Source organism: Labrus bergylta, chromosome 10 (genome assembly GCF_963930695.1).
Source record: "Labrus bergylta chromosome 10, fLabBer1.1, whole genome shotgun sequence".
In the NCBI taxonomy this organism is placed as follows: Eukaryota; Metazoa; Chordata; class Actinopteri; order Labriformes; family Labridae; genus Labrus; species Labrus bergylta.
Genome location: NC_089204.1, coordinates 17,284,179 through 17,310,251, shown reverse-complemented (window position 1 = coordinate 17,310,251; position 26,073 = coordinate 17,284,179). Strand labels below are relative to the sequence as shown.

At 40.7% G+C, this 26,073-nt stretch overlaps 2 protein-coding genes across 2 annotated transcripts; one reads left to right on the top strand and one right to left on the bottom strand.

Moving 5' to 3' along the window:
• Window positions 1-1,934: 1,934 nt before the first annotated feature.
• On the bottom strand, window positions 1,935-5,637 carry si:dkey-174i8.1 (arylsulfatase I). The gene is made up of 3 exons (XM_020651830.3): window positions 5,132-5,637; window positions 4,143-4,475; window positions 1,935-4,052 (listed from the first exon to the last, which is right to left on the bottom strand). Exons 1-3 carry the CDS (start codon window positions 5,434-5,436, stop codon window positions 2,972-2,974), a joined length of 1,719 nt encoding a protein of 572 aa, XP_020507486.3. The 5' UTR covers window positions 5,437-5,637; the 3' UTR covers window positions 1,935-2,971.
• Window positions 5,638-16,350: 10,713 nt separating this feature from the next.
• synpo2la (synaptopodin 2-like a) lies at window positions 16,351-26,073 on the top strand. The gene is made up of 4 exons (XM_065959804.1): window positions 16,351-16,762; window positions 19,717-19,868; window positions 20,100-20,818; window positions 21,485-26,073. The coding sequence occupies exons 1-4, from the start codon at window positions 16,661-16,663 to the stop codon at window positions 24,106-24,108; spliced, it is 3,597 nt and encodes a 1,198-aa protein (XP_065815876.1). The 5' UTR covers window positions 16,351-16,660; the 3' UTR covers window positions 24,109-26,073.

Sequence of the window (26,073 nt, the reverse complement as noted above, 5' to 3'; positions counted from 1 at the left end):
TCCACAGTTACTCACATGAACAGAACTCTGAGGGTCTCTGAGCAACGTTCCTGCCGTTAACCCTCTGCGGTCTCATCAGATCCCATCACTGTAGTCTGGTTTTGAAGGTTTGAGGTTTTCGCACAGTGTGTTTGTTGCATGCATATAGAGGAGATAAAGGGCTTTCAGCTCCAGTGCTCCTCATATACTGTAAGTCAAGAGCTGTGCAAATGTAGTTTCTATAAGAACAGAAAGCCTTTGGTTGTTTGATTTCTAGAACTTCCCATACAGATGAAGGTCACTGAATCTGAGCTTCTTCTAATGTTTGGCCAACAGTGCAGATAGCTTTAGCCACTCTATGTGTAAACTGAGTAGGAGGCTTTAACATGAAACCCTACACGTTTATTTTATTACCGCTATACAGCATGTTGCTTATCAACAGTGATGTAACTGTGTTTGTATTTTAAAGGCAGGGTTGGTAATTTTCTTAAGGTACACTTTTTTAGATGTTGGTTGGAATAGTCTCAGGGTTAATAGGTATTTTGTTTCCATTTTTATTCTTCTTGTGGGAATATTTGGTAATCAGATAGCTGTATTCAAACAATTGTAAGTTCAAAGATTTTACAACATTAAACTGTGTATGTGTATTATGTGTATGAAGTGAGGCTTTTTCTCTGAAAAGCATTTTAATCTGATCTACAGTAAAAGCACTCCAGACATGACAGTTCCCTGCTACCCCTGGGGAACTCCTTCCTCCTGCCTCTGCTCTTTTTATCTAACTGTATGCTGCAGAGCTCTGAGCAAAAAAAATGGCTAATACTCCTATCTTGATCTTCCAAATGAGCACGACTGACTGAGTAAGATGGGGAGCAAATTGAGAAAAAAAGACAAGAGGAGGGTATGCAGAGGGAATGAACAGAGAGCTGAGGGATTTGGAGGGAGGAGGGAGAAGTGGAGGAGTATTAGTTGACCAGAGGGAGAAAAAAAAACAGAGAAATTGAATATTCATTATCAGGCCAATGCTGCAGTTGTGTGGGATTGCTGCTGACACTCACAGCCAGACACACAAACACTCAGAATGAGACACACTTCTAAATTACCTCTATCATTATCTATATCTATTTCTCGGGAGGGCAGGAGCTGATCCAAGCTGTCATTGGGCGAGAGGCGGGGTACACCCTGGACTGTTCACCAGTCAATCACAGGGCTGACATTTAGAGACAGACAAACAGCCACACTCACACGTACGGGCAATTTAGAGTCACCAATTAACCTAATGAGCATGTCTTTGGACTGTGGGAGGAAGCCTGAGTACCTGGAGAGAACCCCTCGCATGCACAGGGAGAACATGCAAACTTGAACCAGGAACCTCCTCGCTGTGAGGCAACAGCGCTAACCACTGCACCGCCGTGCAGCCTCTAAATGATCTGTATTAGATTATTCTGTACCTTCTGATTAAGTTCCATATAGGATTTATTGCAGACACAGAAAGTGGTTTGGTTGGTAGGAATCAAAGAGTGGCTTGTTGCACTTTCCTGCAAAGGGGCATTTTTCATATCCCTTTTCAAAAGTATTCAAATGAATATTTACTTGTTTTTTTTAATGTTTTCATTAATGTCCCAAATCTAATAGTACTCCACTGATTTAGCTTTGCACCATGTTTTGACTCTCAATGTTCAGTTGTTATTTAAAAAGAGGAGAACTAGATAGCCTATTGTATTTTGACTTCATGCATTGTTCTTTATTGTCAAACCTGGAACCTATATTACCAACAATGCAACACAATTGCAGCCAGTTTAGTAGGGAATAGGAATATTTAATTCTAGTAGCAGCTAATGTAGCCCCCTTTCCAGCCTAAAAAAATATGAAGTGTTGGGTTACAACAATTCTGCAAGTCCTTGTTCCATAAATAACATCCATCGTACATCAAGTACCAAACATATCAAACACCAAACTTTCATTACTGCATTCGTTTATTCTTGTTTCTTTTTTACCTTATTCTTCATACATGTTGGCTTAATGCCTTTAGACAAATTTCTACATTAGGCATTTTAAGGTAACCAGATTTCAATAGTCTTGCTACATTCAACATAATATCACGCATGTGTTGGGAAACATCTTCAAAATTGTTCGAAAAATAAGTAAAATATTACAGAGCAGGAAAAGAACAACCTTTTTTTAATATATCAATAAGTTTGGGCCATGACTTACTGCAGAGAAGTTTTGCAGAGACTTTTTGTGAAGACTTTGATTTGCGCCTATGATTTTACTTAGATAATTTGAATGGTTTACAACTTAATAGACAAGGTCAGTGATATTCAAAAGTCCAGAAAGGACAGCTGAGCTTTAGTCAGTTGGTCATAGCTGCTGGGAATGGACATCATGCTTTGGTCATTGGTCTTTCAAACAGAGCAGTGTTCCACATAATGAGTCGAAGAGAATCTATATGACCTCTAATAACAAGAGAACAAGGTGACATTTGACAGAAAACATCCCCTGTGGGTGTCTTTGTGTCATCCTTTAAGGGTCCTCTTGGATGATTAGGAGATGAGACATCGAGTCATGTTCTATGCTTTTCTTCCTCTTCACATCTCTTTAGGCATTGCTTCTACATTCATGCACTCTATCTTTACTATTCATGAAAACAGCTACACATACACAATGACACACTTGTTCCATATGCAGTCCAACGACAGCCCAAAGTCACCCTGCTGCAGTTTGGCCACAGGACTGTGAGTGACTCAGCTTGCTCAGTCATCCGCAGAGTTCTGTTTGCTTTGTTTTCAGGCTGCCTGTTTATCTTCCGATCATTAGAATTTGATTCTGGGTATATCTTGTCTGTCGGAACTGCTAGCTTTTCTCCTGACATTGTCTCCATCTCTCTATCCCTTTATGCTTGATATGGTCAAGAGGCCTCAAATGGAGTCCTATCACCATTTATATGATTAATTACGTCTCAATGATCCTTTTAGTCCAAATACTGTTGATTAATTTAGAAGAGAGTGTTTCTCTGCAGGCGTGACCCCACCTTCTTGAAGAGAGCTTTTAATTTGCATAGTTTACAGTGCCTAATCTTCATTATCTTTCCTTTTCTGCCATCATCTTCTCCATTCCCTCCCTCCTGCCCCTCCAGGCCTAGCCAAGGGGTCCAAACCCCTCCATGAAGTTCTGGGTCAGCCATAGGATCATCTGGAGGATTCCTGGCCGTCACAGCAGTCTGGTTGTACTTTGCCAGTCTGATCAGGAGATGCTTCACCACCTCTGGACGAGCTTCTGCCAGGTCTGATCTTTCATATGGATCAGCAGTGATATTGAAGAGCCAAACTGACTTCCCTGGCTCATTTCGTTGTTTCTCAAGTCGCTGCCAACGGTCTGGCCCATCAGGAAGAGCCTGTGGGGGGATCCAGTCCCCGTCACCCACATTCCCTGTCAATAGTTTCCAGTCCCCGGCCCTTATCGCTGCCCTTACGGCGGTGTCCCAGATCCCGAAGCCGTTGAATAGTGCCTTGTCATAAGGCTCCCCAGGCTTCCTGGAGACTGGGTCGATGTTTAAAAGTATTTCAGTTCTTGGAGAGACGAGGCCTTCACTGATGGTTCTCCACACATTGTGACCATCCAGGCTATCGTTGGACTTCATGGCCCCAGCTAACCCCAGTAATGTTGGAAACCAGTCAGAAACATGGATCAGTGCTTTGCTGACTACCCCCTTCCTCTTCAGGAGGGGGCTATGGACAAATCCTACAGCCTTGATGCCCCCTTCCCAGTAGGTGCCTTTACCTCCTCTCAGGGGCCAATTGCTCCCCCCAGAGAGTGGTTGACCGCCATTATCAGATGAATAGATCAGAACTGAGTTTTGGTACAGCCCACTAGTCTTAAGTTCCTGGACCACTTGTCCAACCCCGTCATCCAGGCAGCTCAGCATGGCTGCATAATGGCGTCTGAGACGATTGCTCTGAGAAGCATATTGGTGCAGAAAATAGTCTGGTACCTGCAAGGGTGTATGGGCAGCCTGAAGGGACAAATAAAGGAAGAGTGGTTTCTGGGGGTTGTGGCTCCTCAGGATCTGCTTCACTCTAGTTGGACAGAAAGAACAGTAGTAGGTTTTAAACGTTTTTACAAGTTTATCGGAATCTGTGAAATCCAATGTATACCTTGATGCTCACCTCTCAATGTAGAGCAGAGTGGAGTAGTTGCCTGTCATCTCCCAGGCAGGCCTGTTTCCATCGTGCAGGTCAAATCCACAAGCTTCAGCCCCGTCGCAGCTCTGATAGGAATAATGGTCTCCACTGCCAGTAAGAGTTCCCAGGAAACTATGAAAGCCGCGTCCTGTGGGCAAGCAGTTTGGCCTGCAGAAACCCAGGTGCCATTTTCCCACCATGTGTGTGGCATATCCAGCTTCAGCCAGATGCTCTGGTAGGGTGGGAATTTCCAGGGGCAGGCAGAGGGGTTGACGGGATCGGATGATTGAATGCTGGAGTCCAGTGTGGATTTGGTAGCTGGCAAGATAGGGAGAGAGTCTTGATTGATGTATGATAACACATCAATGGTAGATTTCACAGACGGTTTGAGATTCATCACATCCCTGGCTACTCTTCACTGCAACACATTATCAAGCCAAAATATTTGCTTATTCATTTCAGAATTTATAGGAAAGTACGAAGATGTAATCTGGTCACTTTGGCAAAGATCGGCAGAATACTCAAAACTTTTAGCACTATTTGAAATAACACAAGGTGCTTTGCCAAAAGCTTGTTGAACAGTGTTTTAGTCTGTGGATTTACACTTCAAAAAGCGAGATAAATTGCAGGTGATATTCTGCAAAGGGTGAGACAACAGCCTTTCATGTCTCTTCAGCTGTTTACACAGAGAACAAAAATTACAAGATATTTTCAGTTTTTTAGCCAAAATCATAATCAGTCACATTTTTATATCAAGTTTTAAAACAGGATAGTTCTTCAATAAAATTATATTTTAAGATAATGTACCCCTTTTTTTGCCCAATTCCTACCTACAACAGGTATTTTTTGAAGACAGTAATTTGAACATTTGAGCTCAATGCCTATAAAGCATACATAATCAAATCCTATGAGAACAGATGCAGTTACAAAATCAGTTTAACATCCTAACAATAATATATAAAGACATTTCTCACCGCCCGGTCATTAGTTGACTGCGAGAGGGGGAGCAGATTGGCTGGACGTAATAATTTTCAAGTTTGACCCCATCTTCTGCCAGTCGGTCCAGTACAGGCGTGTGGATATCTGAGCCGTGGTAGCCAATGTCTCCGTAACCCTGGTCATCCACCATGATAAAAATAAGATGTGGTGGTGTGGAGCCCTCCACCTCCCCTGTGCCAACGCAGTCATTCGTAGACTTGTGTTTTCCCAAACAGCCAAGGACATTAAGCAAGGTCACCTCAACCATCAGGAGAAGCACAGAGCATATTCCTCCCCTCATCTCCTCTAATGCTGCAAAGCTATTCACTAAACTTTGATTTTGTCCGTATTATATTCTGTTTAGACTGCAGTCAATAAATCTTAAACCGAACCTCTTTTGCAGAAAAATTAGCTGATCTGTGTATCCAAGGAGCTCGTCCTAAACTCCTGAAGTCTTTTCCTGAGGGTAATTTTTGGTTTTGTGAAATGGGGCTGAGCTGGTGCCAGTAGCTGTGGTGGGTGGAAAAAAAGCATTCTATAAGAGGGGTAAGAAGTTGATAGAGAGAGTGTGTGTGTGTGTGTGTGTGTGTGTGTGTGTGTGTGTGTGTGTGTGTGTGTGTGTGTGTGTGTGTGCGTGCGTGCATGCGTGCGTGCGTGTGTGACGTGTTTTCGAGTGAGAAAAGAGACACTGAGAAAGACTTCGCTCTTTGCAGTACCTTGTTACATTCTTCTATATTTGCCTCATACTGTACGATGCCCAGGAAATCCTTGGCAACTGAAATACACACCCGCTTGAACACAAACACACACACACACACATACACACACACACACACACACACACACACACACACACACACACACACACACACACACACACACACACACACACTGGACATACTATGCAGACAGTATGGAAAGACACTGTTTCCTAGGCTAAAACTTGAACTATCCCTAATTCGCACCTCAGGATAAGAAAAACATACTAAAGTCAAGAATGGTCAACTTTTTGTTATAACAGTATGAAACACAAAATTCAATCTCTAATTTTTGTCACATGATCACAAACATCTGAAAATGTAAAAAAAAAAAAAAAATAGTGGGGCAAATATATATAAAGGGGCATTTTTGTCAGTAAGGGTCATTATGCTAATCAGTTATATCAAAAGGGAAGCGATCTGTCTTACTTTCATTTTTTTCTCAGAGGTGCCTTGTGTTTGTGTGAAAAAAAAAAATTAAAGTTTTATAATCTTATTTTACTAAAGGTCAACATGCCTCTTTTTGCTCTGGATAATTCACAGGAACTGTTATGACGGTTTCATTTAAGGGTGGGGGAGAAAATCTATCTCAACATGAACAATTACAAAGCTAGAAACCAGTTAGGCAGAATATTTTTCAAGCTGATCCATAAAAAAAAGAATATGTATTACTATTACTCCTCCTACTCCCTCTGGTACCCACCATTGATGTTGCTCCTGTTCTTTTCTTATTGCAACTACTATTGAAGTGCTTCTACAGCTGCTACAGCTAATATTTCCTCTGTGATTGTGATGTCCTCTCTATCTTAAATCATTAATGACAAGCTAGCTAATAAACCTTGTCATATTTTACTTATTGTTTTATGTTGCACTATTAATCGAGGCCACTTGATGGTAGGTCAGTGAAATGAATCCCAACAACTAAGAAACATCTGCAATGTGATGAGAAAATAAATCGACCGCTGAGCTCTCAGCCTTCACCTCACTGCCATCTCCTTCCCATATTACTCAGTCAGGAAGGCAATGCCTCCAATACAAGTCAAAGTCCTTTGATGAAAAAGTAAGCTAGTGGTGTCTCACCATGTGGGAAATTTTCCAGGATTCTTTTTACAAACAGGAAAAAAGGAGGCTGGTACAGTATTGGAAAGAGGTTAAGGTAGAGGTTATAGATGAGATAATGAATGATACTGACACAAAAAAAGAGAATATATGCATATAAATAAGCTTGCCAGTTGTGGGAGTGCAGCATAAACAAAGATGCTTAAAAGGAGCAGTCCATTAGTCACTATGTGTGTACGTCTGGGTGTAGCCATCAGTTTGCCTCAGGGAAATGCAAGGCGACATGAACTCGGTTTTACCGCTGAGAGGGAGTAGGGAGGAGTGTGTGTGTGTGTGTGTGTGTGTGTGTGTGTGTGTGTGTGTGTGTGTGGGGAGGCTGTAAAAATGGAAAGTGACAAATGTATGTTCTTTCATCAACTAGGCTTCTGTGAGCTCATACTGTTTGAGCGAAAAACTTATATATATTGAAGATTCTTGTGTTGTCAGTTTGGGTGCATTACAATAATAGAAGCTTTATTTTAAAAGAACTGATTTAAATATATCAATAACGTCTAAAAATGATAATGGACGGAATTTGAGTTAATTCTTTATTGGGTACAGTGAACTGTACACTTTGTTATCAACAAATGTCAAACACTGTAAAATACTTTGTTCTTTGCAACACAGAAGAAAGCATCCTTATAGCCGAGTATGTACTTTTACTAAGTGTTAGTGTTACGTGTGTTTGTGCACATGTCTGAATGAGTTCTCGAGAAGGCAGTGGTGCAGAGTAGAAGAGAGTAGCAGTGGGCGTGATTTATTCATGACATCGAATAAGTGACTCACTCAATCTGGAGGCACTCTGTTAAGCTAAAGCTAAAGTAGGGGAGAGTGTGTGTGCATGCTTGCATGCGTGCGTGCGTGCGTGTGTCATAATCTGTGAAAACATTTATTTTATTTTCAGTCATCCAACATAAAAGCCTCATTTTTTGTTTTAAACATCCCTGCCTATTTTCTGTTTCCTAATATAAATAGTCCAGCAAAAAAAATAGACATTGGTCAGTAATGAAAAAATATCTTATGAATACTCATGGATCATGTCTGACTCTAAATGTCGGCTAGTCTTCACATTTCATCATTAAAGATGAAACATGAACTGCACCTGACAATTTGCTGACAGTGAAGTCAGTGGAATCAGTCTGTTGAATTGACTGATGATGCATTTTATTTTTATGATTTAAAAAAGTGGTATTCTAAGGTCTATTGTCTAAAGGACACAATGACATAACTACCTTTTCTATAGCACCTCTTATCTAGCAAAAAGCTTAAAGCTAATTTTGCTGCCAGCTTCAGCTGCATTTTTTAATTTGTGCTAAGTAACATAAGAGATGTGTTATCGAGTAAACATTGAGCTGGCATTTTTACCATAATGTTTAGCTCAATCCTGGGCAGTCTACTCCTATATTGGTACCTTGAGGAGAATTGAAATGCTTGAAAACCAGGGACCATATCAACAAACATTCTAAGAATAATCTCAGAGAGCTTCTAACTTAACGTAAAAAATTCTACGTTCATGTGCGACCCATCAATTCCACCCACACCACCGTTGAAGCGCGCTATACACATGAATCCCCTTTTGTGAGTCTGCAAGATGTGGACATCCAGTGGGCATCCAATATGAGGCTGTTACAGCAGTTCTTGTTTGTGTGATCAACCTCAGTGCAGCACTTTTGCATTTTCCAGTTGCCAAATATCCTATGTTGTGATCACTTTCATTTCTGGCGATATATGTTGATGCATTGAGCGGGAGATGTGAGTGCATCTCTAGTACCACAAAAATTATTCCTGCAAGATCCAATCTATAGCATTTAATTAACTCAATGCCGTTCAGTGTTTGAAGAACATTTCTCCTATCTTTTTGTTTTTCTGTACGAGTAAGCGTTATATAAACGGCCCAGATGTTTCTTGGAAATTGGTGGAGACCAAACCAGGGCTTAAAGGACAGGGGATGAACCTACATACATCAAGTGGCCATAAACACATGACTTTAAATCAATGGTAATGTTGGTCATTATCTGTTGGGTTTGTAAGTGAGCAGCTGCTGGTTAACAAGATAAGACCAGTTGTCAGTGTTTTAGTGGTCCCTGAGTGGTAATTTGAATTAACAATGTGATGTTGCAAAAAGGGCACATTTTTAGGTTAAGGTTAGACTTAGGTTAAGGTATTGAGAGTCTAACTTCGGCTTGGCTAACTATCTCTCTCAATAGCCATTCTGATACTCTAGGTAATACCAATCCAAACTTAAACTGATCATCTCATGTTAACTGTGTTGTCTGCAGTGGACTTAAGCAACTACCGGTTTGTGAATGATTGGGTAATGTTGTAGTGGTGCTTTAAATGAGTATTATCATTATTAATATGACTTTGGTGAAATCAAATTGTTACCTCACTTTTGGATGCTCACATCACTTATCCACTAATCAGGACACCACTATTTCTATCTGGCAATTATACCACTATACATATACATAACCCTTTTTAGATAAATCAGTTAGATGTTTTTAAATTGAATTTAGAGCTGAAGGTGCACATCATTGTATAGCATTTTTACATGCTATGTTTTTCCAATAAGTGCGAAACACAAGGCTAAAAATGTGAATAAATTAGTTTGACAGGCATTTGGTCATAAAAATTGTACTGAGCATATCAAATGTTGGTTAGATGATGTTGCAACGTTTGTATAATCATCAAATGTTCCATCATCTTTGTAAAGTGCTGGACATTTCCGTGTCGTATGGAAGTTAGTTGTTGAGGTCATTGGCTCATACCTCCCATCTGCACTTAAGGATACTGACAGAGACCATGGCTCTGGTGCTCTTAAAAAAACTCGAGGATCATCTTCCAGCTAACAGAAACTCGATCCACTCCCCATTCTTCTCATCTTACTCTGTGATGGATTGACAAGCTGTGGGGCTGGGTGGGTGAGTGGGTGGGTTGGGTTGGGTTGCTGTGTCTCATCACATTAAACATGGAGGATGCTTTGGATTTATGTCAAATTCACAAAGTTTGGGTAAACTTTTCCTCCTCCTCTTTAAGGTGCACTCCTTCCATTTCCTCCAGTCAGACATATTGCCAGAGGAGAGTGAGTGCTGGCTTTCACTCAGCAAACTTGAGAGCGACTACACAAGCTCACTGTGTGTTCAGTATGTGTGTGAGTACTGTGTTGGTACAGTCAGTGGAGAGTGCCACCATGAGGATTAGAGAAATAACACATGTAGAATGATAGCAGGGCTGATGATACTTATTTTCTATTGGTACCATCTCTCAGAGAGAGAAATGGTGAAGTTAATTCAGGAGGTTGAGAAGGACATTTTCAAAACTTATCAATGACTAATACAATGGCTGTGGGTGGATGGTGGCTGAGTGTTTGAGTTTGCATGCCGGTACATTTTTTACTTCAAATTACTCACAGTTTAAATGTCAACTTTTGAAGGGGGAAATGCCATATTAGCTCAAAGACATGTTTCCTTACTCTTAGACTCACACAGAAAGGTCATTGAAGTATCATAAGCAAAGATGGTGAAGAGTCCATTTCCAGCTGGACACAAGACAAAAGCAGTTTTTTTTTTTTTTAGATTTATTTTGGGCTTTTTGTGCCTTTAATGCAGAGAGAGGACAGTGGACAGAGTTGGAAACCAGGGAGAGAGAGTGGGGAATGACATGGGGAAAGGGGCCACACGTGGAAGTGAACCTGGGCCTACCGCTTGAGACAAGAGTCTCAACACATGGGACGCGCGCCCTAACCATTGTGCCACCAGTACGCCCTGACAAAAGCAGTTTGATGATGTTAAATGTCAAAACATGGATCAAGACAGAAATGATCAACTAAGTGATGAACTGCAAAACCTTGTCAATGTCTTTACACCTCTACTGGATGAATTATGAAATTAGGTAGCCAATATAATTACATGTTTTCCACAGTATGCATTTTAAAAGCTGGTGGTCCATTTAGTCCTCATCTACAGTGGCTAAAACAGAGTTTTCTTTTTTCCATTACCTGGGTAATACTTTCAAACCTATCGACGTAGGTTTGAATGCCTTAACACGAAGTGCTTAAGGCATATGGTAATGCCTTAAGCACTTTCAGTCTATGCTTGTCATATGTAAATGTGATATATAAATAAACTTGACTTGACTTAGATATTTTGCTGTTAGTGTAAATGTGTTAATGTAAGCATCCTACATGCTAAACTAAGATGGTATATTTTTTACCTGCTAAGTATTAGCATGTTGGCTTTTCACAAGCATACAAGTGTAAGCTTTAAGCTCAAAGGACTGCTGTGTGTTAAGTACAGCCTCTTACAGCAACTTGTATCGAAGTAAACTATTTTTTTCAAACCATGTGTTTTTGAGGAATGCCCTCTTTTAACTACAAACACAAGCAGATTCTTATCGCTGGAACACTGCTAATAACAATGGTGAGGATTCACAGAATACCACTAGAATTGACAGCCTGGTAAAAGTTACCTGTTGTATGATATGTTTTCTATGTCGTGGTTTTGTTTGAGTTGGCAAGTGCATATGCATAGGTGTGTGTGTTGGTGTGTTTGACTCACTGGTGACAGTACATGGAGGTTATAAGGGTCACCTGGCTAAGTGCCACCTCTCTGTTAAGAAGCAAATGACACAGGACTCATCTCTTGGCAGACAGTGGGGAGTCCTGGGAGAGATGCGGCACAGTCTGTCACAAACTGGGGTCAGGAGTTCAGTGAATCAGCTTGAGGAACTAAATAAGTTGCTTTGAAAGGACATTTAGCACAGTAACTTTTTTTCTCAAATACATATAAAATAAGACATGTTCTTGATGGCATGATACTTCAAAGTAAGTGCTTTATATGTGACTAATTCAAGAGGCACCATGTCAAGATTTACCACAACCTTAAACAGCTGAACACATTCTTTATTAAAGAGTGAAAAAATGACACTGATCTTATTTTTTCAAACCTCAAGACTCATGTTTGTGAAAGTTTAGATCTAAAGTGTTTATATTAAGAAAGACATCAAGCGAGCCCGATGATCAGTGAGACTTTAAAAAAGCACTCCTTTACTGGAATGTGAAGAAAAGTCTTTTCACAAGAGATCTTGTGAAAAGGACAAAGTTTAAAAATAGACTACAAAATGTCAGAACTATGTCTCCTTTGAAGGGGGAAACCAACCTTTTTAACTTGACATTTTAAAAATGTGAGACACTCAGGGGTCCTTAAAAAAACATGGCCCCTAAAAGGGTACAGTATTGTATTGAGTACAATATGTTCTTTAATGCTACATTGTTTAACTCAACTTCTTGAACAAATGTCCCATACAAATGTCCCTGTCTTATATATCAAAAGCAAATAATTTAAAGACGTTTCAATGAATGTATTAACTATTTTTGCACTGACTTTTCTAAAAGCACAATACACATTAGTGGTTTGAAAACCGTGGGAGAAATGACAGGCATATTTTCTTTATTTATAATTGTGATTTGAACATACATATTTTGAATCCTAAAGAATTCAACTGAGAACATTTAAATTCTGAAATGTAAAACAATATACACATTGACACCTAAAAAAAATGTAAATGTAAAATGTGTAGTCATCATTTATAAAGTTTTGTTGACATATTTTAAATATTTTAATGTAAGTTATCAAAGTAGATATAATTAGTGTCAATAGACATGTCGTCATGGTGAATGCATGTTCCCGTTCTTAATTGTATCTGGATAAAGTTGAACTTGGCCCTTTTAGTCACAATTGTTTCCCCTCCGTGGGGGGCATGGTGGTTTCATTTCACTGTATTTGTGCTGGGGAGCAGGTTTGGCAGAGTCTTGTTGGCAATGTTTGCCATGCTAGAACAGTTGCCTCAGTTAAAGGCCACAGGGTATGTGTTTGATGTTTCTCAACAAACCTGTCAAAGCACTGTTGGGAAGGACAGTTGGCCAAAAAAAAAATTTAAATGGAAAAATAAGAGAGAGAAGTGTCTTCACAGTTAAAATGTTCAAAAAGGAAGAGAAAATAAAACACCATTCAACAGTGAGAGAGAAAACCTTGAAATAAGAGAACAGCAGACACAAACTAATTAACAAGAGACACTTGAGAGGGATGAAGTTGCCGCGCCACTTAACAGTTCTCCCATGTCTCCCAGAAAAAAAGAAACACTTAACTTCCAGTAGTTCCTGAGTAAAAACAACAATCATCAAAGCTCCTCTGCTCTCCAAAACAACACTTCCATTCATTTATTGCAACATTACATTGGGAAGTCTATGGAATTAAAAAAAACATATGGAGCCGCAGGGGAGAGTAAAACATTTCAGCCATCTGCTGCTGCATAATGTGACCTTTTTACTTTCTTTGAAAGACATGACTTAGCAGACCTCTTCCTAGAGTTGTTTTGGGGTGGATGTATTGAATAGTAATATGATCTGTGATCTCATCATCCTGAAGACTGATTGTAAAAGTGAGACAAACAAAACAAGACATAAAAGTTAATATGTTTTTTTTTTTTTTTAATATTATCGTCAATATTTTCAAGCGCAAAACAGACAGGAATAAGCTAGGTAAAAGGTCCTGGATTCCTACAGCGAATCCTCTTTTAACCACTAGGGAGAGCAGTGCCCAACTGATCTACAGTACTAGTACATGTTTGTCCACATGTTTGTCAAAAAATCTATTTTCCCCATGAAAATACACACCTCACATGGGCCAGATGAGGTGTAACAGTGTGACTGAGCACTTGCTTTAACTGTGGGTTTCTGTTAGAACTCAAAGTGTCTCCAAGAAGACAGGATGACATTTTTACTGAGTGTCTGACCCAGAGTGATCTTGGTTACTATCCTGAGGTCTGGAGACAGCTGCAAAGCAAAGCTGCCAAATGGAGTAGCTATCATTGGTAACTTCCAGCAGCAACGATAATGGCAGAGTTGCTTCACTGGCAAAGGAACATCAAGCCTCTGTCCACAGGTTTAAAGGGTTGTCAGAGCTGAAAATGTACAGGACAACAGTTACAGTCACCTGAGACTGTGAGAGTGTTGTTTAAAAATGTTCAATAAGACTTAAATTAAGTAACTTTTCAGTTTTAATTGAGATGTGAACAATAAAACAGTACATAGGGGATGGAAAACTTAACACAATATCAAATGTAGAACAGCCACACTGGATCATGAAGGAATGTTTCAAAATCAAATGGCCAGTTTCTCAGATTTAACATTTCAATTAAAATGAAGATTGCCGTTGTTTCTTGCTTGTTTAAATTTAATCTAACTAGACTAGCATTTAACTCAATTTTTTGTAGCTGACCCCATTATTTGTTATCTGGCTAACACACACAGTCAATGGAAATTCAGTCCTACATTCCATATGTCTGACAAATCTACAGTATTCAAATCTAAAAAGGACATAATGAGGGATAAGGAAAGTATTCTTGAAAAAAGTTTTGACAACACTATATCAAAGTCAAAATCTATGAACTGGAGGCATCAGTAGCTTATGGTTGTTGTGCATGAGCCATGTATGGAGGTTATAGTCCTCCGAGCAGGCGGTCCGGGGTTGAATCCGACTTGTGGCATCTTCCCGCATGTCAATCACCACTCTCTCTCTCTCCCCGATTCCTGACTCTATCCACTGTCTTATCCCTAAATATATAGGCATAAAAAGACCCAAAATAAAACTTTAAAAAAATCTATGAATTTATTGCTCTATAGTTTCAACCTAATTGAACATTACTGTATCCATGGTACCACAACCATTGTGGTTTTCATAGGTCTCGTACACTTTGGCCAGGATTGGATAGCCAAACATTTAGGGCGGATTTCTGTGAAACTTGTTCAGACATTAAAGGTGCTCAAGGATGAAACTATACAATGTAAGTGATCCATTAAGGGTCACGCAGCATCGTCAGCTAATCAAATGTATTTTCAATATTTTGACCTGCACATTTCCGGCCCACCTATACTTTGAATTAAAGGTGCAATATGTACAATATCTACTGAATTAAATGATAAAATTACCTTACTATATCATTAGACATTAAGGAAACATGCTATGTTGTAGTGATGGCTTCTCCGACAACAATGCAGCCACCAGTATGTGCTTCTCCTAAGTTTTGACTCTGGTGCAGAATGGTTTATTTGTTTTGCAGCAATGGAAGCGGGCAAGCAAACTGGTTCAGATATAACTGATTCTACCAATCCTAATAAGCCTCTGCCTTTTCTAATAAACTCCACGACATGTAACATGGTAAAACTAGGATAAATATTGGAGATGCTTTTGTGCAGAATGGTTTCAAAGCTGGTTGATCACGAAGCTTCCGTGTCGCCAACATGGCAATTTGCGTGCGCATCGACTCTAGGAAGGAGGGTGCGGGGGGTGACGGCTTTCTCCAATGTTTTTAATCTTCACTGGAGTTCCAATTTGAAACGCTGCGTGCAATGTTGCATCTTGCTCCATTAAGTAATAATTTGCAAATTATGCATGCTATGGCTCAACCTAAGATAGTGACCTTACCATTAAAAAAGTTTGCATTCTTATGGCTCTGGGCCAAAGGTGTTATTTCTAACTGAGCTGTGTCTTTGTTAAGATTTTACAGCGGCCAATGCAAAAGAGTAATTATTTACCTGCTTGTCAAAATATTGGGTCTGACTGTGCCTAATTCCTGGGCATAAAGAAAAAATGTGTGTTGAAATTAATCCACAGTTTCTTTAAAAGTAGCTTTGTTCCTCTTCTCTTCAATTTAGTCGTTTTAATACAATCACGCATTGGCCCCTTAAATGTTTGCAAAGAATTGTTAGCTCATTCTAGACAGTGGGATTTTAACATATAGCTTTCACATTTCACTTTAGCTTTGCAGTAGCTTAATCCAGAGCCCACAAAAGTATTTATCCTAAGGCTCTGTGATGACAGCTCAGAATGTGTAATGGTCCTGAGAAGTTGGAAGGATAAACATTAGCCTCAGTGGCAAAGTCAATCTATTCACTATCTACATCATTCATTTGATCTGCGCCCCTTGGTGTAAATTTGAAGAATATTTAAATGACACTAATAAGAAAGTGGAATGTCCTATCATTGCAAATATCAGCCCTGATATCTGAGAGTAAAGGTTACCAATGACCTCAGTGCTATAAAGCCAGATATGAAACTGTGCCATTTGGACGTTCTGAATGTTAACTTTCCCTTGGTCTGCAGAGGACTGAGCAAAGTAGCAGAGGTGGTGGCCATGGTGTCCTATTTTTGGAGGGGCTATCAGCAACACAGTGACATAGGTCTGAGTGACAGGACAAGTGTTGCATTGGATCCACCCCTTGCTCATTTGGGGGCAGGCATTCCTCCGTGTAAGCAGACACAGACCCCCCTCCAGTCATATTTCTCTCTCCTTCTCCCTCACTCTCCCCCTTGATGGTTAACCCACTCTGTGGGTGTGGGTGGGTTCACACTAGAGTGTATTTGCATGTGTGTGTTCAGGTGTGAGTGTCGGCCTTGGAGCTGGACTCAGAGAGAAGTCAGTGCCCAGACAGTGTGGCAGGCAAAGAGCAGGTGAGCGCTCTCTAAGGGGGCCTTGTCTGCAGACGATGGGGCCAATGCACTGAGGGCCCTCCCCCCGCAGAAATATTAAAACCTGAAGAGAAGCGGAAAATAAAGAAGAAAAAGAAGAAAACCAAAAAAACCAAAAAAAAAACGGAAAGAGAACAGAACAATGGTTGCAGAGGAAGTGACAATTACATTGTCTGGTGGAGCACCATGGGGCTTTCGTCTTCAGGGAGGTGTGGAACATCAGAAACCACTCCAGGTGGCTAAGGTAAGGCAGGTCACTAAATGGTTTAGTAGTAGTATTCATAGGTTGCTCAGAGCGAATCAGAAAAATGTGTTAGATTTAACAGCCTCGCTGAGGAAAAGGGAAACCTAAGCTGAGATATATTAGGTGGAGATTTAAGGAGCTGTGAATAAAGTTGAAATGGAATATTGGCTGTCATGCAAGTTGGTTTGGGGCCTGAATATGAGTCATCTCCTTGTTTAAGAATGGTCTTCATGCAATGCGCACTGATGATTGATCGGGTGAAATTCAAACTTCAAGTTCAACTGGGAATGTAGGCCAAGCTTGTTGCATATCTTCCACTGACTGCTGTCTGTCCTGTTTAACTGCACGAAGCCCAAAGTCATGGTTAAATAACAAAGACACTTATCAGAGAACCTGAGCAGGTCCTAATTGATTTCTTAGTTTGTTTCTGACAAGTATCCTTGACTTTCTGAAATTGTTCTTGATATTTGCATTTTGCAGTGTAATGTGCACATTGTAGAGAGTATTTTGGTATCAATGGTCATTATTTGATTGAATAAGCATTGGTCTCAAAAGCTTGTGGATACCGTTAACCATTTACCCATGAGTATGATCTGATTCATGCATTTAAAGTTGCATATTTGCATTACATTATAATTTCAGTGACAACCTCCAAACACTCCAGCCATGCAAACCAAAAACAATGCATGCATAAATAAAATGGGAAATGTATTGGATATAAGGACTAATAGTGCTTTCAAACAGAAAAAGGAATTACTCCTGAGAGATAAAAGACCCATGAACAGCTAAATTGTAATTACTTTAAAATTTCCTGACATCAAATTGATCTTAAGCTTTTTCTATCCAGTCAGTTTAAGGTAATCTCAATCCAACACATGATTCATAAAAATGATCAATCCATTGTGCTCTTTGCCCTTTCAATCTTGTCCCTATTTTAAGAGACATGAGACAACCTATCAATGTAATCTTTTCAAGAGTGATAAGCATAAGACGGTTTTAGTAGACCTGCACACACTTGACGCATACTAAAATATACATTATTCACGTACGCACACCCATTTAAAAAAACTGTTGAATTAGCAAAACTCCTTTCCTTAGTGGCTATATTTGGTTGAGAAGCAGCAGGCCACGGGCTCAGCCAAGGTGTTCGTTTCAGCTAAGTACTCAAAAAAGTACCTCATACACTATTTTTATACATGAGCTACTTACACCTCAAGGAAGAACAAACAACTCTTTTTGCAGGTTCACATGCATAGAACATTCTGAATGCTAAATATCTGTTGTTCCTATTCAGGCATCAAGCCAGCTTTGACAAACTGAAGACTAGAGAGGAACCAAATTGCTTTTGTTAACCTTGTCAGCCCTGATTTTCTAAATATGTTTCTAAATAAGTTTTCTTAAAAAATTATATAACTTATTTTTTACGTTTTCCTTACTTCAACAGAAAGAACTATTTAATTTATCATGTATCTTATTTATCATATACATTTTGTTTGTCAAAGAAGAATTTTCATTGGGTTAGAGGATAATTTGGTTTGTTGGTCAGAAAAAAGCACAGAGGCACCTTTAGATTATACCTCTGAGCCAATCACCTCATTCTTGAAAAAGATAAACCCAACAGACAATAGTTAGCATGTAAAGAATGATCGCTCTTTAAAATGTTAATCCTACATGGAGTTGACTTATGCAGAATGTGGTAGTGTGTACACAGTGCCACGGGACACCAAATCACCTTAAGGCGGTGGTCGGCAGCTGTTTCTGTCCAACTATCCAAAAGAGCATGCTCCTTCACCCCTGAGAGTATGAAGGTGTAATCTTGACAGGTCTCATACTACGTCCACAACAGGTGGAGCAGTTTGGATTCTCACCGAGAGAGCCTGTGTCAGTGCTGCGTTTGTGCCTGTGGGCCTGCATGCCCATGTATGTGTTTATTTATATGACTTTATGTGTATTTTTGTATTAGCCCATGTGGTGTGTATATGTAGAAGCAAGTAAGGGCATTATAACTGTTATGACTTGGGACCACAAGGTGACTGACTGAATGAATAACTGACATCCTGGATAGCAGGCAGGCACAAGCCACTTTGAAAGGCTTAGCTTAATGGGGATGTGGGATTTCATTACAGGCAAACAAGAATAGCTGAAAGGAAAACTAATGAGGTCAACCAAAGCAATGTTTCTTTATCTCTGAAATCCAACATAAAGCATTCACGTAGTACATGGTGGTGCCATCACAATTTCATCTGCAGTCATCCTATTTGAAAAATCTGAAATAAATGACTTAGACATGTTGACATGGCTTGCATAGACCTGAGGCAATTCAGAATGGGCAAAACGCCATGGTCCTGACAGACCTTGGGCACAAATAGCAGCGTACCAAAGAAGATGGCTGCTGGCTGGCATTTTGCAGTTCAAGTGTGTGTGAGTGGCCCACTCAAGGTGCAATATGTGGCCTATGTCCCCAGCGAGATCAAGCTGTCAGGACAAAATTGTCTTGCTATCAGTCACTATCACAAAGACAAGACAGTAGCATCTAACCCTAGTCTAACAGTGACAAAAATACTTGGCGAATAGATACATGTGATATTTTATATGATTCAAAACCTGGAACAATAGAACATTATCACAACAGAAGCAAACTGCTCAGCATAGCTGTTTAAATCTAATAGAATTGTTAGGCTTGTGCTTCAAGGGGATTTGGCTATATGAAAAACACTATAGAAATGTCTATGCTCTTCCAATTTATTGTCAGCAGTCTAAAATGAAAGACTTGTATTTGTAGGACTCCGCTCAAGGTCTTGAGTCTTGACTTGAGAAGGGAACTTTAGACATATGATTTACTTTGTTGTCTCCTGAATGATTAAAGTGCTATATTGTACTGGTACAAAAGGACTAAAAGCATATTAATTCAAGAATAGATTCATACTGAAGATAATTTGCCCTCACTTTTGCAGGTACGTAAGCGCAGCAAGGCGTGCCGGGCTGGGTTACAGGAAGCTGATGAACTCGTGTCCATTAATGAAAAACCATGTGCAACGCTATCCCATGCCCAGGCCATGGACCTCATCGACAGCTCCCCTGGGTTATTACACATCAAGGTCAAAAGGTCAGAGTCAAGAGTAATACTCTTATTCAAAACATTCACAATTTATAATGTGAATTTAGTTGGTACATTCCCAAAATGACTACAAATCATAAGGACAAACAAATGTTTCTGCTGCCTATGTTGAGATCCTACTTGATCTCAGAATAGACATAATCTGGATTTGGAAAATTATTCAATAACAAACGGTATTTTTTTCAAATCAATAACCTTTGAACATTAAATTGTTTGCAGGGTGCCGGCCGGTTTTCAGTCAGTGGTGCTTGTGACCCGTGCCCCATCTCCACGTATAGACAAAGAGTATCGAGCGGCTCTGCGAGCAATGTCACCAACCCATCTCCACCATGCACCTGTCCGTGAGATCCACCGTAGCCGCTCCTCTTTAACCAGTGGATTGACATCTCCTCCTGGTAGTGAGGCTTATTATGGTGAGACAGACAGTGATGCCGATGTGGCTGGCTATGAGCGGCAGCGCCGGCAGAAACGCCGTAGTCCCAGCAACTCTTACCCTATAAAAGCATCCGGACGAGCCTCTACTGAAGGCGGGGAGACGTCAGAGATGAGTGGTTATGACAGTGCTCCTGATGCACATGTTTACCCAAATTTGTTGGCTGGACGAGGGCTTGATGGAGTTGAAGGAGAAGGGCTGCCAGGGGTGGCAAGAAGGGAGGTGATTTACCAACCTCCTGTTCCAGGATTGTGGTCCTCCCAGACATCAACTGAGACCTCCTCCATCATTTCCTCAGCAGATGACCAAGGGCCACGAGATGGAGGACAAGAAGAGGATAGTGGCTTTCTAGAACCCTCCAACGTGCCACTGGTATCCCCTGAGAGGGCCAAGGAGGCCATGATGCTAAGTTCCCGAAGCCAGCTGGTTCCCATGGTTGGTCCTGTGAATAAACCTATTGACGAAGAGCTAACTACAACCTACATGGAAAAGGCCAAGCAAGCCAGTAAGTAGAGTTGAGGAAAAACAATCACAGACACCTGTACATCACATGGTATCTCCAAAGTTAATGTACAGATTTGACAAAGGTCAATGATTGGTAGAGTCACAAAACACTTCTCAAAAAAACTCAAAAATATAAAGATATGTCATTACCTGAACCCCTATAACAGATACTGATTCCAAATATTCACTGGTCTTTGCCTAATGTATGCTTCTTTCATTAGGTTGTTATTCAATATATATTCAAGAATATCGTTTTTTTTGTACTACATGTGTCATCTGATTTACAGCACATCGTTGGATAACCAGAGTAAACAACAGCTGGTCTCTGCAATTATAGACAAGAAGAAGAACTTTCCAATAGCTTGCAAATATTTGTCGTTAACTTAGATGTCAGTTTACACAAGACTAACAATGTGCAAATGTATCCTTCACCCCTGCTAACATGAGAAGCTAAAGGCTTGCCTGGAATTTCCCAAAAAGTGCTCCTGTGACATGTTAAGAGATGAGTGCTTGTAAAGGAATTTTGGTCAGGGCCTGTTTCGTAGCTTATGTCAGCAACCGTTTTTGGTTCAAAGGTTAAATCTGTTAATACAGACTTCCTCAACATAGAAGTACTGTTACGCTATTGTGTAACTATGACTAACAGCTATGGCTTTCAACTTTGCAGAACTGAACCGAGGGGATACACCACAAGACAAGCATGTAAAGGAAGCCAAAAGCAGGTGTCGAACAATTGCATCCTTACTGACTGATGCTCCTAACCCTCACTCCAAGGGGGTTCTGATGTTCAAGAAGAGGCGGCAGCGCTCCAAGAAGTACACCCTCACCAGCTTTGGCAGTGTGGATGAGGATAATTGTCGTGATTCACAAGAGGAAGATGGAGTATTCCCTGGCAGTGAATCAGAGTTTGATGAGGATGGCTTCTCATCAGTTCCTGACCCAACATGGGATAGTGACTATTTGGATACGCTGGAGAAGAGGGCAACCGCAGGCACCGAAGGTCGTGGAGATTGGGCAGAGGAAGCTCCAAGTCCAGGTTTGAGTGACACCACAGGCAAGGGTGCTCAATTGTTCGAGCAGCAGAGAAAGAGGGCTGCTGAGCATGCCAAGAAGGTAGAGACAGCACAACCTCAGGCTCCTCCACAGTCTCAAGTCCAAGAGCAGGCTCAATTATATCAATTACATACAGAGATGCAAACACAGATGCAACCAATCCTCCAGGCACCACAAATGTTATCGGCCAGACCTACAGCAATGCAGCAAGAACCGTCTCAGACTTCTGGCCCAGTTTCAGCCCATGGAATAACTAATGGCGATCTTTCCTACTCTGCAGTTAGTACTGCTAGCATGGTGATGTCACCTCCACCTGTGGCACCCAAACAACCCACTGGCTCAGTTACTGTTCTGACCAGACCTGCACCACCAGCTGAAACACCATTACCAGAACTACCTGCAAGTAATGTCCTCAATAGAACAGCGCGTCCTTTCACTCCTGGCTTTATCAGCATTAGAGCTGCAACTGCCCCTGTAACGTTCCGACCAACTGTAACAAAGACAAACCAGCGTCCAGCCTCAGCAGCTGTTATGCCACCACCTTTCTCCACAGCCTCTGAACTATCTTCTAATGCAACATCATTTACATCACAGATACCCCCTGTTCCTCCATCAGTGTTCTCTAAACCATCCTCTGTACCTCAAGGTCCCTTTGCCCAAACACCAGAAAGTTATGTTTCCTTTCACCCTCCAGCCGTCTCTACCTCAGTAGAGAAAATTCAGCCATCACCACCAATAACTACAGTTCAACAGGCTCCATTTGTAACTGTTCCTACAGGGCCTATGCCTTCATTTCCACAGGCTCCTCAACCACTGATGGCTCCAGCCCCTGTTCCTCTTGTACCCTATATTCCTGGTTCAGCCAACATAGTTGCCCCAGTGCCTCAACCTCAAATACCACCTCCACTTCAGTTTTCAACAGCCCCTACAGCTACAGTGTCAGTTGTGTCCCAGCCAGAAGCAGTAGCTCAAACCCCTGTTCCTGGTCAGACAGGTAAAACAGGAATCTTACTTGAGGCTCGGCGGCGTGCTGGGAAACCCAAACCAATGTTTAATGTGCCAGAAGTCACAAAAAAGTCCCCCAATCCTGAGCTACTATGTATGGTGCAGAACCTTGATGACAGGTCCACCCTACACAAATATGGCCAACCACAGTCTGAGAATATCTATGATGATGTAGAGGAGGACAGAAGTGGTGAGGCTAGCATGGGAAGGGCACCTCCTCCGGTTGCACCCAAGCCTCGGGTCATCCACGATGCCCCACAGTTTCTTCAAGCAGGTGGAAAAGGTGCCCAACTGTTTGCCCGCAGGCAGAATCGCATGGGTATGTATGTAGTGGAGGCCCCATCTGAGACCCCTTACCAGCAGGAACTAGCAATGCGCGGTGTAGGCCAGCCCCTTGACTCCTCCTCAAATGCTTTCATGCCCTCTCAGTGGAAATACTCCCCTAATGTCCGTGCCCCCCCACCCATTGGGTACAACCCACTCCTGGCCCCCTCCATCCCTACAGGGCCTCAGAGGGATACTACCAAGCCTGATGGCAGGGGTATAGGAGGCTCCCAACGAGAGGGCATCAAAGCTCTGGATTTCATGAGAAGGCAGCCCTACCAGCTCAACTCTGCAATGTTCAACTATGGAGGAAGTGCTGCTAATTTATCATCCATGCCCTCTTACCAGGCCCAGAGGCAGCAGCAGGGGGATTACACAATGGTGGGCAGTTCATTAACCCCACCTAAGCAGATCCCAATCAAAACAGCTCGTGTCTTTGAGGTTAAGCGATTCTCAACACCCACACCTATGTCAGCTCCTACTCTGAATCCCAAGGTCATTGCACCCCGCTCAGCCACTACCCTTGGAGAACGTCTGACCTATTCTGGCATGACATCCCCTCCTTCTTCTGATCCCACTTCAACCCCAGCCCCTTTTTTGCCAACAGCACGACTCAATGCCCCAACTCCAGTATCACCTCCTTCCCATCTAGCTGCACGGCCCAGTCTCCCCAAATTTTCTAACCCCCCTATTCCAAATCCTGTTCCCCCTGCAGTCCCTAAACCTTACACTCCAGTATCATACACCAGTGGGCTTCAGACAGCCAAGCAGTTCCAGAGTGCTCCTGAACTTAGTATCCTTGCTTCTTTGCCCCCACTCCGATCTGACCCAGTTCAGGCTCCCAAACCACGTTTTGTTGCCACCAAGGGAGGTGTCCAGCCCCATGTTTGGAGACCCGGGGCACTATAGGAAACAATAAATTAATTAAGAATTGTTTTGGTACTTTATTTATTGTTTAAATCTAGTAAAAAATGCCAAATGTCTTTTGCCTGTAGTTTACAAATATGAAAATACTATGCTTTCTCATCTTAAATCATATATCGAATGTCTTTGATTTTTGGGTGGTTGATTAAACAAATAAAGGTAAAGAAGATAACATCACATCAAGTTTTGGGAACGTTTGATGGGCATTTCTCCAGTAAATTTATCTAGGCAGCCTTTCATTTAATTATTTAAGCCTCAAAATTAGCTTTGAACATAAATCAAAAAGTTATATAGAAATACTGTATTAAATTGAGAACAAGAAACCAGTCATGTTTTTAATATATTTGAGAGCTTGAACAGGTGTAATGGTTGTATTATTCAAATGCTGCTTTTCACATTTATTTAGCTACCAACATATTTATTTACACACGTATCTGAGTGACAATAACAATAAATTACATATCGTATGCTGTATAGTCCATATGCCTGTCCTGGGGGAGGTTTGTGTAAGGCTTCTGGAGATCTTTCTACTAATTCAGCAGAAATACCATCTAAACAGAGCCTGTACTGATTATTCTTTGAAACTTGAAATGTCTAAAAGATGTTAAAAATGAATAGTTGCAATCCTTATCATAGGATAACATATTTAATTGAAGATGTATGTTGCAGTGGAGGATCATAGAGCTAAATTGCAGGCTTTCATGTTGAAACATTTAATACTATTAATCAATAATGCTCTATTATCTGATGTGCCCAAAAAGTATTTAGTCTATAGCATTATCAATGAGAAATGTATGAGGATCGGGTCTTCTCTCTCAGGTGTTGATGATGCATGACTCATTGAAAATTCTAAAATGTTAAAATGCTTCAGTTTAACTTGGAACTATATGTGAAGATAAGGTTTACTCTTTCAAGCGATGTTTGAATGAGGAAGAGCCAAATACCTCTTTTTGCTATATTGAGAGAAAAATCTTTTTTCGCATGGGTCACATTTAGAAAGTCCCTAAGTTGTCATTGAATGTACACTTGTCACTGGAAAACCCAGCCTCCATTAGACACACTAGAGCCTTATTAGTATGAGTGTGATCTTTGCAGATATTTATGTGAATTCCTTACTTTAATTAAACAAATAACACAGATACAGGAATGTGTATTTTATTTTGTTTAATTGTGATTTGATCTAAATGGGTGCAAGGGGAAGTCGATTGATATAGAACCACCAGCATTCAATATAATGGGGTTCAAGAAAGGAGAGTGGCTGTGGAGGGGAGATAGTCAGGATGTTGTTGGCCAGTTTACTGAATGGGGTCATACCATTTTACACAAGGGTTATGGTAAATGCTGGCATGGCAGAAAATTGGGATTTACAGTATGGTTGAATTGTATATAGTTATGAAATCCCACAGCCTGCAGAAGTTTGACGAGTATGACTAGGAAAGTTTGATACTCAAGGTTTGTTGGTTAAGCTCAATGAGGTGATAGAATGAGGCACTGAGGTTAAGTTTGTGTCTTTCAGTGTGGCTAATTAGAAGTAAGGGAAATTCATTAAATGGCTTTTTACATGAAGAAACTAGGTATTTTAATTGGAAACAATAATAAACTAAAGAAAATGTAATGTTTGAATACTTTGGGAGGTACTTTTGTTGTTTTATACCATTTCTAAAATAGAATTTCTGTGAATGTAGCTGGATTCAGTTATGAGCTGGATATGAATGCTGAGTAGGCATTCAATCTGACAGGGGGGCACGTCATTTTGAGAGGAATAAAATTAGATTTGAAAGCTCTCCAGTTGTCTAACACGTTTGATTTTACACTGCCCCCTGTTGCTGATTTTGTGATCCTGCTCTTTCCTTTTAATGTATATGCATGTAAGCGTATAATTATGTTATTAATAATTACACAATGCAATAAATGTATATTAGTTTAAATAAAAATATATGTTTAACCATA

Excerpts from the sequence above, each read along its gene's own strand:
- si:dkey-174i8.1 (XM_020651830.3), bottom strand. The coding sequence starts at position 5,436 with ATGAGGGGAGGAATATGCTCTGTGCTTCTCCTGATGGTTGAGGTGACC. Across the intron at positions 4,476-5,131 it reads AGTCAACTAATGACCGGGCG|CTACCAAATCCACACTGGAC; the intron begins GTGAGAAATGTC and ends CTATCTTGCCAG. Across the intron at positions 4,053-4,142 it reads ACTCTGCTCTACATTGAGAG|AGTGAAGCAGATCCTGAGGA; the intron begins GTGAGCATCAAG and ends CTGTCCAACTAG.
- synpo2la (XM_065959804.1), top strand. The coding sequence starts at position 16,661 with ATGGTTGCAGAGGAAGTGACAATTACATTGTCTGGTGGAGCACCATGG. Across the intron at positions 16,763-19,716 it reads AACCACTCCAGGTGGCTAAG|GTACGTAAGCGCAGCAAGGC; the intron begins GTAAGGCAGGTC and ends TCACTTTTGCAG. Across the intron at positions 20,819-21,484 it reads GGAAAAGGCCAAGCAAGCCA|AACTGAACCGAGGGGATACA; the intron begins GTAAGTAGAGTT and ends TCAACTTTGCAG.